The 15,844-nt window shown below is 40.7% G+C and overlaps 1 protein-coding gene across 9 annotated transcripts in view; it reads right to left on the bottom strand.

Moving 5' to 3' along the window:
• The window catches only part of CDC42SE2 (CDC42 small effector 2), an 84,948-nt gene extending 69,907 nt beyond the window's left edge, over positions 1-15,041 (bottom strand). For 2 of the 9 annotated variants that reach the window (XM_038125896.1, XM_038125899.1), the window contains exons 1-2: positions 14,121-14,252; positions 13,373-13,438 (exon numbers count right to left, since the gene is read on the bottom strand). Coding sequence is in view for 1 of the 9 variants with exons in the window: in XM_038125892.1 (XP_037981820.1) it covers positions 13,406-13,438; positions 14,325-14,867 (576 nt within the window). In the remaining 8 variants the exon portion in view is untranslated. Of the gene's footprint in view, positions 1-13,372; positions 13,439-13,566; positions 13,863-13,970; positions 14,061-14,120; positions 14,253-14,324 lie in introns of those variants that run through there. The other 7 variants (XM_038125894.1, XM_038125897.1, XR_005255530.1 and 4 more) reach the window with 6 other exon arrangements.
• Between the last annotated feature and the right edge of the window lie 803 nt (positions 15,042-15,844).

The raw sequence follows: 15,844 nt of genomic DNA, 5'->3' as shown, positions 1-15,844 counted from the left end.
TAGCTAGGTAACCTTTCTTAGTGACCAGATTTCAAATTACTGGCAATACCAGGTCATTCAGGGAATAACTGTTTTGTACTAGTTCCCAATAAAAATATGTAACATGGCAGTTAAATGACATGAAGTGTGTGAGGTTTAGCAAACAAGTTTGTTACTGGATCACATCCATGACATGTGCTACCGAGTTCAGCAGTTCTCAGTTAAAGGAAGGATGGATTACAAGTAATGCAGGCAATAACAGAAAGGAAACACATTCATAAGAGCTGGCTCTGAGTGAAAAGAAGAATCACTGCTACTTGAAGTAGCAGGAGAATAGTTAGTGCTGTTAAACCTCTATTCAAAAATCTCAACCCAAACGAACCAGAACACTCTTGTATTTACAGAGCATCCATCTGCGATGACCGTCATGAAAGCACTGATATATCAGAAATGGGTTTCAAAACAGACAGAAGACATGAGGAAAGCTGAAAATACCAAACAATCTAGTTCACACTTCAAATGTGCATATAAAAATAAGGTAAATGTGGTGGTAAATGAAATTTTGCACATTTCCTGTGTTAGACAGGGCAATGTTTTGCAGATTTTATTAAAATAACCAAAAAAAACCAAAACAAAACTGAGCAAAACAACCCCCCAGACAAAAGGTTCCACCTCCCTACTACACCTGACATCCACAGTGTTTTAACCCTCACCCTATATGGCGAGGCACTTGCTTGCTGACTTCTACAGGGGGCTTTTTTATCCTATCTCAGCTCTTCCTTGCCCACACACTCAGGAACCCAAGTCCTCTCTTCTTAGACTCACATAAGACAGATTTAAAAAATAAAATTAAGGGGTTTTCATCTTTACCCATGTAGTTTCCAGAAAAGATCGTCAGAGAAATTATGAAATAGAAACTAAGAGCTAAAGCAGATGAGAGCAGGTGTAACAGACTATAAATGCAGAAAAATGGTTAATGAAAAGAAAAATATTGTGAAGGAAAAGGGGTAAACTTGTCTGCATAGCATAGCATGGCAAGAGCTGTGAAAGTCCAATATGAAGCAAATAAAATCATTAAAGCCAGAAAGGCAATCATGTCTTTTTAGAGTAGATCTCAACTTTGTAACAGAAGTGTCATTGAAATTTAGCTGCCTTCTAGTTTAAGACTCTGTGGGCACTATCAGATAGATAGATAGATAGATAGATAGATAGGAGAAACAACTCATTTAGCTGCAGTTAAACAGAGACCTCCTCACTTAAACGCAATGCAACTGAAAGCAAAATGGAGAAAGATTCATATTAGTAAATTTCACTGAGCGAAAACTGCATTATGAGAAATTAGCAAAGAGAACACATTAATGGCACACATAACATCCTAAGCATGTAGGGACCAATTCTGTATAAACAATTTAAACATGTAATAACATTTATACAGGTGAGGTAACAGTAGCTATAAGAATATCTACAATCTCTAAGCCAAATGTCTTCCTCCGCCCCCTCCTTAAAAAAAAAAAAAAAAGACTTCAAGGCTTTCCTAAACTTCAGCATTAGAAATCTAGGGCCATGCTGTAAGAGCAGCAGGACAGAACAATAAAAGCCATCCTTGTACAATAACATCTTAAAAAGTCAGTCAGAAATGAGATGATCTGGATCAGAGGTTTTAAGTCACGATGTCACAGCTATTTAGAATCCCAGGTGTATGAATCTTGGAGACTAAACATACATCCTAATGGACAATTTAATTAACAAAATCATTTCTATAAATGGTAGACTTTTGGCTTGAGAGGCTATTAAATGACAGCAGAGTGGAAAAAGTAGCTGTTTGCAGGTACTGCCAAGGCACACTACTTATCCAGCTGTGCCAACTTTCTATTAACTCTGGACAGCTTACTGCAGACTTGCTCACATCACATTCATAAAAAATCCAGTTATAACAAGCATTTGTCTAAGTGGTATCATTTGTGTTAGAATTTGAAGCTGTATGCTTCTCTGAAGCCTTGTTTTCAAGCCTGTATTTCCAAATAATAATTACATTACTGATTTAACCAGTTACAAAAAATCACTAATGTTGCATTAGTGACTAACAGGCCACATTAACAGGTGATTTCATTGTCATCCTGATATTATCTGCTCTGATGATTTCTTATTTTACTTAGTACATCCCAGCTTACAAGTCACATTTGCTTTTTATGAAGAGTTCACTATAAAACCTGTGTATGAAAACAAAGATGACAAAAACCAAATCAATAGGGTTGAAAAAATGAGATATGGGTGGCCTTAGAAAAGTGAAACGTATCTATTAGTATAGTGCTTCTACTGAAGAGAGACTTTATTTTAGAGAACCTCAATGCCAAAGAAGTATATTTTAGTGGAACAGCTATAAAAGCACCATGAGCAACAAAAGAATTGAGAAAATTAATACTGCTATTCCTAAGTGTCAAATTCAGAGAGTAAAATTATTACTGTAGCTCCATAACATTTTCTAAGGTGTTTTCTAATTATATAAAACAGGTTGAAATTTGATACAGAGCTTGAAAACACAACACATGTACACTGTAAACTTTAAAAATTTATTCATACCATAAAGAAAAATATTTTCTAAGCTAAACAGCCCATGAATTTACAATACATGAACAGTTAGTCTACAAACATTCAATCCTGTCTGCTGGAAGAAAAAAAAACCAGTGAACTTCAGCAGTTTCACTGTTTTATCCATTAGAAAATAAAAATCTGAAGTTTTCATTGAGTTTCACTGTCTTCATTTGGGACTTTTTCATCATTTTGAAAGTTATTAAAAACAAAAATGGAAAAAAACACCAATGATTCATCTTGCACCTAAGTAGTTTTTATCTTTGTAGACATATACCATATATACATACACATTTACAGCCCCCATTCTATTCTAGTCAAAGGCAAAGTCACATATATACAGAAAATTACAGACAGCCCACAGAGTATATTTTATTATTTCACTATGAAGCCTGTAAGTGGTACAGCAATTAATTAAACAGAATGCCAATTAATGCAGTGAGTGAAATGTCAGTGAGTTTAGACCTGTGCATATTTGGCATCAAAAGAGACATACAGTATGTAACATTAAAGATAAGTTGAAAAAAATTGTGAAGGTTCATTTTACTTTCTCCCATTCCTATCAGAGGGATGTAAATCTCAAAATCAGAGTTCCTTAGAGGACAACTAGAGATGGAGTTTACACTGAAGGTATGTCTTTAGGAGAAAGACACTCTGTTTCTTTAGGAGAAAGATACTTCAACTCACCAACTTAGCCCTACAAGAGGACTTGGGCCAGTAGCCTACTTAAACTTACCTCAGAATGCCTTTTCCTCACCTCAAACATGGTTCTCAAGAGATCCTTAGAAGACAGCAACATGAAGACATTTCAATACTTTATAATGTCTGCATTTATCTTGGTTGGCCTCCAGAAAACCCACCAAGTTGGGAAAAAAAAATAATTATCCCAGAAACTAGTAGAGGTCAGACACCCAGAAGACTGGTGTCCAGGTCATGTTTATCTGTACTGGCACCAAGCTTTCCTATTTCTACTCTTTCTAATGAAATTCCTTGGCTCAGAGACACACATGCTTGCTTTAGAAGATGAACACATAACACTGTATGAACACACTAGGGAGAAGACTGAAAGATACTTTGGGATCAAAAGCAGCAAGTGCAGAAATTCAGCTACATAATGGGTGAAGCCTTGTCTTTTACTTTAATTAGACACACTCAATTTTGAGTATGGAGAAATTCAGTATGTATTAAAAAGTTTGAGGGGCTAAACCTTTCTAAAGTGAAAGAAGAAGTATCTGTGTACTAGTATTTCTTTCTCAAGATTATATTACTATCATAAAGGCTTTTTTTTTTTAACAGTGGGAGGAAGGTGCATTTAGTAGCATGCTTTTTAGAGCAGGTACTCTGTTTTCACACCTGCCAATACAGACTTTGAAAACCTGATATGATTAACTTCACTGATTTATCAGATAAAGGATGTAGTTTGCTTGAATTTTTACTTCAAAATCTAATATGAAAAATCTGTCTGCTTTAAATCACCCGGATGACAATCAATCTGTGTGGTACTACAGATCCAGTACATAACAGAAGTACAATGATGGAATGAAATGGAACAGGAATGATGGAATGAAAAAAAATCCCACCCAAAACTACAACAGTTCACTGTCTGAAGTCCTACTGACCCCCAAGTCTCGTTTTTTAAAGATATTTAAAGAGAGACAGTCTAGTAGATGGTAAGTATCTTTCTCCTCAAAATGCAAAAAAAGACCTAGCAAGTCACTAGATATACAAATGACTACATTGCGTACACAGTGATGTTCAGCCCACGCAAAAACAGCCTTGAAAAAGCAGCTTGTTTTCCTAAGGCAAAGACTGTCAAAGCCATCACTTCCCACACTTGCACTCTCAAAAGAAGGCCTGGCATTTTGAAGGAAAAATATCATAGTAATAAGAGTTATTACTATGACAGATTGTGTACAAGCGAATAGCATTGTAAAAACAAAATGCACCAAGTAATGTGAATGCACACACAGATGGCTGAGATCTCCAGATGACCTCCCAAGTTAACAAACAGTCTGAATGTTCACATCACGCCAGGCTAATAACTCTGCTCTGCTGGTGGCAAAGGCAGCTCTGGTGAACTTCCTGACTCATCTGAACTCTGATGCAGCAAGAGCATCTGAACTCCCCATCCTTGGTTGTTTTGCTATAAGGTTTGCCTATGCAATGGAAGAGTTAAGAAGCCCACTCTCCCAGGCCATCTAACAAAAGTTATAACGACTTGGTCTGCATTTTGAACCTGTATCAATGCCTACAATTCTCAATAACAGTGGGTCAGTATTTTTAAACTAGTAAGTTATTGCAAGTAATTAAAATTTCATAGAATCATATAATGTGCTGAACTGAAACGGAACCACAAGGATCATCATCCTACTCCTGGCCCTGCACACGACAGCCTCAAGAGTCACGCCACACGCTCAAGAGCATTGTCCAAACACTTCCGGACTCTGTCAGGCTTGGTGCTGTGACCACTTCCTAAGGGAGCCTTTTCCAGGAACCAAACACACTCTGGGTAAAAAAACCTTTTCCTAACATCCAACCTAAACCTCTCCTAGCACAGCAGCTTCATACCATTCCCCCGGGTCCTGCCACTGGTCATCACAGAGATCAATGCTGCTCCTCTACCCCTCACAAGGAAGTCGTAAACTGCAATGAGGTCTCTGCCTCTCCTCAGTCTCCTCGAGGCTCAGCAAACTCAGTGACCTCAGCCACTTTTTGTATGGCTTCCCCGCTACAACCTTCACAGTCTTCATTGTTCTCCTACTTTGAGGCTTGAGACAATCAATATAGCAATGGGGAATACAAATCATTCTTCATCCAAGTCTCCAATTTTTCCAAGTTTATTTAGACTACAGTAACAAAGAGACAAAAAAACTCAGCTTTAACTTTTCTCATGCACTTTTCCAACAAATTCACAGGCATTTATAAGTTTAGCTATAATCAGCACTGACTGAGGGCAATTAAGAATCAGTTTCAGAACAGAACACAGTTCTTTATTTAAAAAAAAACCCTAAACTAGCATTGATGATACTTCAGAACTAATTCTGTATTTGCGAAAACAGCTGCAAGTACAAAATAATCCAAATATGCTTACCCAAAATCAAGCAACTTAAACATTCACAATGTTTTGGCAGAAATCACCAGGCCATTCACTATCAGCAGCAAGTGTTCTTGATAGATATCTCTAGTTGTAACACAATGACTTCTAAGTCTATCCATAAATTCTCAGAGAGGGAACAAAGAAATTGTGGAGCTTCTTTGCTACTTTACAAGATCATCATATGCCATTTTCTGAACGGAAAGAAGATTCCACAAATACCCATATTTTATTATTTCAGTAGACTTGTTTCAGAAACACACATACACACATAGAGAGAAAAAAAAGGACTAAAAATCAGACAATGGGGCTTTTAATTCCATCATATTACTTTGTTTTTAATTAAGCAAAGAACATGCAGTCAAAGAACACGCATGTCAAAGAACAAGCAGTGCTAATGCCACTGAGCATACGTAATATTAACAGATTCTGCTAATGCAGATTCCAACTTTAGCCTTCCTCCTACACGCACACACGCACATTACCATGGTGATCTGCAAAATTTGCTGCCTGGGACTTCAAAACAGTACAGCATTTGACCTCAACATCTTTGAATAGATGAAAACACAAATTAAGTTACATTTTAAAAGACATTAAGTCACAAATAGTTTGATAAAATTGTTTGCACAGAAGAACAATGACAAAAATATCTGAGTATGATCTCAACCTGTAGAAACAAAGCAACAAAGTTTTCAGATCACACTTTCTGTCCTTGAAAGAAAAAGAACAAAATTTAAGAATTTGAAAAAAGAGGAAGCATATAAACAGTATAAAAAGCATAACCTAGAATCACCCATTACCTCTGTGAATACTTGAGTACCTATCTGATCTGTGGAAGTGTCACTTTCAGAACAACATATTTTCTTTAATGGAATTCTTAATTTGCATACTATTTCACTAAAATGCACACTTATTTGGACTATCACAGGTCTGTGCCTGCTGTGAGTTTCTCCCAAGTAGGATCACTCTTGATGCAGTCTCCTTTTATCTATTACAATTTTCAACTGAACTAAATAATAATAAAATAATCTTAAGAAATAAGGATCGTCTTACAGTGAATACATATATATCCTGACAACACAGAGGACAAATGACTGGGAGTAAAGGTGACAATTGTGCCCCAAACAAATAATAAATACATTAAAAACCAAATCCACCACAACCTCCAGCACCTATATTTTTCTGTATATAAACTGATAATGCTCACACTTTGGTTTGTAAGCACCTCCAGATACAAGTATCAGCAATTCCACTGAAGAAATGCAAGAAATAGGACTCCACCATAACTGCTAACTGCTGGCTGATCACTCTCCAAAAGCATTCTTGCAGACATGCAGCTAACTTGCTCTGCAGACTTTAAACAGTAATGAATTTAGGATCTCAGTGAAAGCTTCACCACTAATTTAATCATAGCCAGGGTTTGACCTGCAATGTTCAGAGCTGAAAGGAGTCACCACCCCTGCTGACTTCCCGGGAAAGGCCTGTACTAAGTGCCACTTAGCAATCATTCACGGAACATAACACAGTGCAGGGATCTAGAGATTCTTCTACAGGAAGCTTGAATACAGTAGACCCTAGAGGATGGTCCACATGTGAAACTGTGTGTACTGATCCACCTCAGTGAATTTGCAGTCTCAAGTTGAACTAAGATTTTTGAAGAGTACCACAAGGCTTTGCCATTTACAAGACAGCTTAGAAGAAAACCAGGTACAGTTATAAGAAATAGCAGAGCTGAACACACCTAGATTTATCCTTTCTAAAAAGTCCCTTTTTCAACACTGAAATAAAGACTTATTATGTAGCAAACCCTGGCTGTACCAGTGACATGCTCCTACTGTGAGCACATCATCTAAACATTTGTGCAAGATGAATTTCTCATAGGACAAAACCAACCAACCAAAAAGAAATAAAAAAACAGAATGCATCAAAGCTTAGTTTTCTATTACCTCTGCAAATGATTCCTCACATATGCTTAAGGACAAAACCCAAAAAATCAGATGAGCAAGGAGTGCATGAAATACCAAAAATAACATTTTGGTGTAATTTGGTGAAGACTACTCCCTGCTCCCTTTGTCCTCCCCTTAAAAATTAGATGTTACTTAAAATATGGATTTTAAGCCTTTCTTCTTGTTCACTATACACTGACTTTCTGAACATATCTACACCAAATAAAATGGGTAAACTTCTATTTCTGAAATATTTATACTTAATTTTGGCTGGAGAAAACAGCTTCTACTGTATCTCAAAATCTGTTTATACAGTTCAATTGAACAGGACTAACTTGAAAGTACATTCTCACATCAATTTTAGTTTTTTTTAACTTTATTTCAAGGCAGAGCAAACCTTGTAAAAGTCAGCTTACTAGAAAAGAACTTCAGTGCAAATATACCAAGGCAAGATACCATTCACTTGAAAGGTTAAGAGAAGAAATAGGTAGTTGAGCTCAAGTGAAAAACTGTTCTCAGGAAGCTTTAAAGAAGTAGGTGGATTTCCTCTAGTAACTGGTGTTTGAGGCTAATAGCTGCATCACGTGGGGCCAATTAAAAGAGGTGTTATCAGACAGAACAAGACTTACTGAATATGAGCTGTAAGATAAAAGCAACCAATAAATGTAACAAGACACTTTCTGCATATAATATTTCAGTACTAAGCAGCATGACTGTTTTGACAAGGAAGCCAGCTGCAAATTAGAAAAGTCCTATTTTTGCAAGAGATTTAAACAGTTGGTCTCCAAGTTCAGTGAGTGAGTACAAAAAAGATGATTTAAGGGCCCATTCCAAAAATGAAGCATGGGAGAAGTATATAAAGCCCATACAACAATAAGCCAGAACTTTAAGACAGAAAAGGTACTAAATTTATGACAGAATTCACAAATCTTAGTCTGAAGGCACACATTTATTTTTTCTATGAGGACAATTGGGATTTTAACTGGGGAGGGTTTGGTGACAACACACTTTCTATTCTATGAAAAGAAAGTTTTTGTAAGGAAACACTTTTGAACTCTTTGTAATAACTGATAAAGTTCAAGGCACATACAGTTAGAAAAAAACAGGTTGAGTTGTACAGCGATTTGTAAAAAAGTACAAGATAGCAAAATACCCAGCGAACCATGATGCAGTCTGTAATCACTTACTTGGTTCATGCACAGTTTTGCCCTTGTACTGTTCATATATTGATAAAACAAATAGCTCTCTCTTTCAGCCTAAATGGATAGAGATACTTACAATATTTTATCCCTGCCTGCCTAAAGTGCAACTCAAAGCACTCTAACTGTTTAGCTGTGAACAGTTATTAGACCAGAGAGGTCATCTCCATGTGCAATACCCTCCCAGGATTACAAACCCCTTCCTATTTAGATCTAAGTTTCTCCTTTCCTATAAAGATGAACTGCAATTTCTCCTCCAGCACCTCTTCCCTGACACAGAGGCACTGGTTTATGCAATGCAGAAGAACCTCATCACATCCAGCATACTTCTGTTACAATTTATGTATGGTGGGGAAAGGATCCAAACTCTGTCCAGTGAAGAACTGAGGTAACTTTTTCTAATAACTATGGGCTCAGGTAACTGCAAATAGACCTTTGACATGACTAAATGTCAGCCTATAACATGATCCCTACTTTCAACATCAGCAAAATAAGTAAACTATTGAACAGAACAGATTCCCATTTCAGTTGTTTGTTGAATATAGTTTAGTCATAACACAAAAGCAAGCTGTATAGCAGTTCCTAGCTTTTCAGGCAGTACAATTATCAGCAGCTTGCCTTCTCCCATGCACCACTCATGCATTAATGCATGTGCAGACAGAAGGTATCACAAATCACAGAATATGCTGAGTTGGAAGGGATCCCCAAGGATAATCAAGTCCAACTCCTAGCCCTGCACAAGACATCCCCAAGGGTCACACCAGCAGCTCTCCCTCTGATGTCTCACAACAAATATTGCAAATCTGACTGGACAGAAAACGAAATAATCTGGAAGAGGAAATTAATATAGTTCATGTTTGTTTCAGGAAGAAGCCTGCAAAACCTGATGACAATTTCATTTACACCTTACCTCTTCCTCCTTACCCCTTGTCCTAAGCCACTCTGATGAAGAAGATGTAAGACTGCTTTGAAGGAGGTCTGCAGTCCCTAATATTTGCCTTCTGTAAGGACAAGGCAGCTCTTCTTCCCCTTGCTGCTGAGGTGAAGCAGTCAACAGAAACTACTTTTCCTCTTACAACTCCCCTGGGTCTAGTAATTTCATCTTGCGCATCCGCTTCTAAACACACACAAAACATTCCATTTGAGAAAGACCAAAGGAGTCCTCAGGCAGAGCTACCCACCTATGCAATGGGCATTGAGCCAAGACCCTCTCGTAGGGCACCCACCAGTCTAATTTTCCTACATTCACTTTGCTACTAATAGGCAGCTTTCTCGCTGCTAAACTTCCCGTTCAATCTGCCCTTATGTGAAGCCCCCACTTAAACACGTTCACTGCAGCTGTTTGATTGCTCTTTTACCCACGTTCAATTGCTTCAGGTTGCCTCTTCCTTGAATTCATCATCATTTCTTATCATTGCTAGTCATACAATAAAATGAGATGCTCATCATGCAAGACAGACTTGCTTCGTCAAAATAACATGAAACCTTTAGGTGACAGTGAATACTCAAAAGCCTCTCTTCAGATCAACTGATTTTCTTTAAAGAAAAATTAATCCAATCCACCCATCTCACGATCAGCATCCTTCAGAGCAGCATTCCTCCTCCCCCTCTCTCCTTCATTTTCCTCCTAGGCTTGGCTACAGAAAAGAACACCATGTGCCTGCTTTTCTAGAGCATCTACACCTAGTCTAGTCAAAAATAAAATAATTTATTTGTGCAGTGATATACACTTTGCTTCTGTACTTTTTAACACAAAAGTAATACAGCAGCTATAACATAAAAAATAACTCCTTCATGTCAACCTTGCTAAGTATACTTCGAGCATTGATAAAATCGGATTGGGAGACAGGCATTCATGTTTCAGCAGTCAATTGTCTACAGTCCTTCAGAACACATTAGAAAGCAATTCTCCCACTTCTAAAGTATGAAAACAGTGACGAACACTTTCACAATACCCCAAGTTCCTCTAAAACTCATTTAATCGCTACACAATACAAGGCCAGTATTAAAACTAGGAGACACAAGATGGCTAATATTAAACAGTTATGGTAGCAACAAACACATTTTAATGAATATGGCACAAGGAACAAGGGCCACACTAGCCTTCATCCACTTTCTCTATCTACACGCACACAGAGGCGTAGAACGAGAAACACACACCCAGGGGTAAGGCGGTGACCAAAGATAAGTGTTTACATATGTTTACGTCAGGCAACAGTCTAAAATGCTTGTTAGAATCATAGCTACGAACACACGTATTGCAGTAATGAATCAAATTATAAACTGTTATTCACTACCTGGACTCAGGCTGTCAAGTGTAATCAAGAGCTGCAACTGAGTTGCTGAAAACTGATTTGAACAGGCAAAGTGTATCACTCAAAAGTGAAAATTAGTCTCATTCAGATTCTATCCAAGTACTCACTGACATTGACCAGAACCCAGAGGGCTTCTAAAATGAAACATGACGGAGTATGCAAAACAGACTGGCACAAGATTTTCCTTAGCAGCATGGTAAGCTTAGTTTACATTTAATTTGTCAAGCTAAATTCACTGAAAATAAAGTAACAACAACAACAAAAAAAAAAAAAAAAAACAAAAAAAAAAAAAAAAGAAAAAAAAAAACAAAACCAAAAAAAAACCAACAGGGGCAGTATCTCAAGGGAGTACTTCAACACCAGGGTTCTTTTTTTCCATTATTGAGTCGTTTAATTCCACATTACGCTTCATGCCTAAAAGGTAGGTCTATAAATCACATGAAGCAGAGCAAGTATCTCTGCTATTCCTAACAGTTTGAAAAGATAATCCTGAACTTCAAGAAACTGTCACCTCAAAGATATATCACAGAATGAAATATGTTCTCCTTGTCAGGGGTGTAAAGGAAAAACTATTTTTCTAATAGTGCACTGTAATTCTTGTGAGGAGAAACTCAAGAGGCAAAAAAGAAGCCCCTTCACCCCCACCTCAGGGTCAAAAGGTCTGGTACAAGTATCTTCAGGGTTTGTGCAAGCTTGCTCAAGTTAATGGCTGTTACAAGGACTCCTCTGCAGTGGACAATCAATTACAGCAACAACTGCTGATTAACACTATTTCAACACCGACAATCATCACTCCTAGAAAAGCAATTTCTTATTGGGCAAAGAGATTAAATGAGACACTTAATCTTTCTTGTTTACTGTAACAACTCTATGGCACATGATCTGATTTTTTGAAATCATTTTAGGGTTAATATTTTATCACTGCAATGAAACCTCTGATATACACATTAAAAAAGGCACAGTGAAATATACAGAAAGAAAGTTGGAATACATACTCAATTTCTCATCTCCTTTTCCTGTTTCTAAATCAACTCAACTTTTTTTTTTACTTGATGGGATATTTGAAACATTTCTGTCTTTTCCCTACTGTGATCAGCCACCATGTCCTCAAGACTTCCCACAGACCATCACACTGCACAGCAAGCCACCACAGAAGTTCCAAAACACTCACAGCATTAGAATTACTACCAAGCCTCAAAAGAAATTTATTTTGTATGGCTATACTACAGCATAAGTAAATTGACAATTATTTTTTTGCAAAACAGAGCAAAAGATAATTTAACTGTAATATTTCTGTACAAGCTACATATAACAACAGTTTCAGAGTGCATTGCTCCTCTGGAGCACAAATGCCATATAACACTATGTGGACTGAGTGATGGAATTTGTAAGCTATACAGCTCTAGCCTAGATATAGAGAAAATTCACCAGGAAGTGTCTTGAACACCGAATTACTTGTACTTGTTAGCAAAATCACTTTAGATGCCCAGACAGCTATATCCAGGTTCCAGCTTCTCACTTAAGCTAATGGGAGAACCCAAATTTAAAAGAGCAGTGATATTGACATACAATGAAGTTTATGTATAGTCTAAATTTGTACAGTGAATTATCTCATTCCTTATTTGATCTGCTACTTATTTCATTTGGGGTTGTAGTATTTGCGTGATCATTTCCTGCAATTTCATCTACAACAGTCCTTTTCACCCTTCAAAAAACCCCATCACAGTAGAAATTTAATATTTTTAATTACATCTTTGAAAAATGCATCTATGTTTTAACACTGTAAGAAAACAACCCAGAAATATATCTATACCTTCAACGAGCTGCTATTAATCAGACCACCTAAGTAAAATACTTGACTAAATATGCCTTACGAGTGAGGAAAAAGCAGCATCTTATCTCAATTATTTCAGTCAAATGTAGGGAAACACACTAGTACTGCACTTACAGGTATTTCCTATACACTGACTTAAGTCTAAAAGGTGATTGTCAGCCTTGGAGGATTAAGTAAAATCTATCACCATAACGATACGTAAAGCAAGCACTTAAGGCATTAGTTTTTCGCAGATTTTCTTTACTTTTTATTTTTAACCAGTTATTGCCATCCAGGAGAGACATATATATGCAACAGGCATGGGAAAAGTCTGCCTAGGGTCTCACTTAAATTATTTCTCAAGTTTTTATATCGCAGACATAAAACAATCACTCCATTCATCAATCCAAGTTCAAAAACAAAACTGGAAAACTTACAGTTTAATGCATATCCAGCTTTAGAGTTAAATGTCACAGGGCCTCACGTTCTCCTGGAACGTTCTCCTATGGAAGAGTTACAATTCTGGTAAACGCACAGGGTCACACACACGGATTATCTGCCCGAAAACCACACGCTCACCCCAGCGGACAAGCGCCACATTCCAAATAACAGCTGTTAAACGCTAATTTACCTCTCTAGATGCGCACGAAAATCATCGCTGTCGCACCCCTGCTCCCTCCTTCCCCTGCCGGGAGGGCCTTACACTCCTCCCGCGGCCCCGCGGGGCTCCGCACGCCGCACGGGGCACGGAAGGGAGGGAGGGACGGAGGCGTCGCGGCATCCCCGCCGCGGCACCACGCCCTGTGCCGGGCACAGCCCGACCCCAGGCCCCGCCGCCCACCGCGGCACCTGCCCTCCCGCCGCACGCTTGGGAGACGGGGCGGGGGCGTACGGCATTAAAAAAGAACCAAAAAAAACCTCCCAGCCCACCCGCCAAAAGCCTCACAACAAACCAAAAAAATCCAAAAAACAAAAACCACAAAATCCAGGAAACCCAAACCCTTGTATTCTTTTTTTTTTTTTTTAATCGCCCACCACAAAATTTGTGGCTCGCTCCTCTTTGTCCGAGCGTCAAGCGGGATTACGGCTGAGCATCGCCCGCAGCACTGCCCGCTCCCGAGGCGGCGCGGCCGGAGCCTCCCCCGCATCGCCCCGCCCAGCACCGGCCCCGCCGCCCCCGGGCACCTCGCTCGGCCCTCGCTCGCCGCTGGCCGGCCGTGGGGCCGGCGGTGCGGGAAGCACCGGCGGTCCCAGGCGGCGGCGCAACACAACCCCCGCCATGGCTCCCAGCGGGCCCCCGGGAAGGGAGTGGCCAGAGCCCAGCCCACCGGCAGGTACCGGGCAGGGAGGCGAGCGCGGGGATCCCCGCAGCCCTGCCCCGCCACTCACCGCTGCCCACGGCGGCGCCCGCTCCTTTGTGTGCCCGCCGCGCCCCGGCACCTCCGTCTCCCGCTGCCGGGCGCCCCGCGCCCCCTCCCCGCCGCGCCGGGGGCGGAGGAGGACGCAGCCGAGATCCGCGGAGGAGGCCGCTACCGCCCGCCGATCACATGCAGCGGGAAGGCGCGGCGCAGGCTCCCGGCGGCTCCCCGGGAGCCCTGCCGGCAGCGTCCGAGGCGAGCTCGGGGGTGAAGATGGCGACCTCGGCGGCGCGGGGAGGGAATCCCCAGGCCGGCCCGCTCCGCTCCGCGCTGCCGCCTGGGCTGGGCGCGCCGGGGAGGGGAGGGGAGGGGACAAAGAGCGGCTGCCGCTGCCCGTCAGCGCTATCGCTGTGCCGCCCGCTCCTCCTCCGCCGCCTCCGCGCCATCCAAGCTCCGCCAGCGCCGCCGCGCTCCCTGCCCGGCCCGCTGCGCTCTGCTCCCGCCGCCCGGAGCTTACTGCCCACCGCTGCGGGACCCCAGTGCTGACCCTCCCCTCGCCAGAATGTGCTGGCATCGCCACGGCCTTAAGGAGTAGCGGAAAGCAGGTCACGAAAGCTGGTGTGCTTGTGGTCGGACCAGGAAATGAGAAGGGGATTTGTCTTCTGACCCCCGGCTGTTGACAGCAGCAAGCCCACTTTGCGTGTCGGTAAAATTTCAGCGTCCTACATCCCCCGTTCCCCCGGCAGTCACTTCAGTTGATGACAGAGAGGTGATGAGTCATCATGGGTGCTCCGCACCTGTAGCTGGTTTACTGATTCAAAATTGGTGTGCTGCCACTGCGGCTCTCGAAGAGAGCTATCTCCGCTCCGTTCCAAGTCATACATTGTCTTTTAAAAGTAAAAAAAATAAGGGGGAAATGCTGAAGGTGGCAAGCATGACTCAAACATGAAACACGATGAGCATCCAATATCAGGTATTCCTTGCTAGGTGCAGAAGTACGGCTGGAAGGTATACCTGGTGACACCATGCTACTGCCAAGCCAGCTGCCATCTCTCCTGTGCACGACTTTCCCTGGTTTTGCACATCATGCCACTCATTCAGTGGCATGAGTTAAAGTGAAAAATGTGCCAGATACTTTTTTTTTTAATTGTCAACATATTTGTGGTTTATTATTTCTCCAGGCTGTGTTTTTACAATTTTGGATATTTTTCTGAGAGGGCTTTGTGCCCACCAATATACTTATGTCTAGTTTGCCTTCAGAAGGACATAGTGTGAGAAGTGCCTCCATCAGGCATGCCCTGACACTGATCTCCCTTTTTAAGAGTCAGTACCAAAAACCAGTTTCAGCTCAGTGCCCTGCAGATGGTGTTTTTCCTGTGTGTGTTTAGAAGATGAACACCCTTATTTAGAACCCTAGAATCATCAAGGTTGGAAGAGACCTCTAAGTTGGTTGTCAAGTCCAACCATCAACCCAGCACTACCATTGTAACTCCTGAACCACTAACCCACATCACCTAGCACTGAATCCAGATGCCTCTTAATCGCCCTCAG

The sequence above is a fragment of the Motacilla alba genome, chromosome Z (genome assembly GCF_015832195.1).
Source record: "Motacilla alba alba isolate MOTALB_02 chromosome Z, Motacilla_alba_V1.0_pri, whole genome shotgun sequence".
Classification (NCBI taxonomy): Eukaryota; Metazoa; Chordata; class Aves; order Passeriformes; family Motacillidae; genus Motacilla; species Motacilla alba.
The sequence above is the reverse complement of the archived record's forward strand: the minus strand, read 5'-3'. Positions and strand labels throughout refer to the sequence as shown.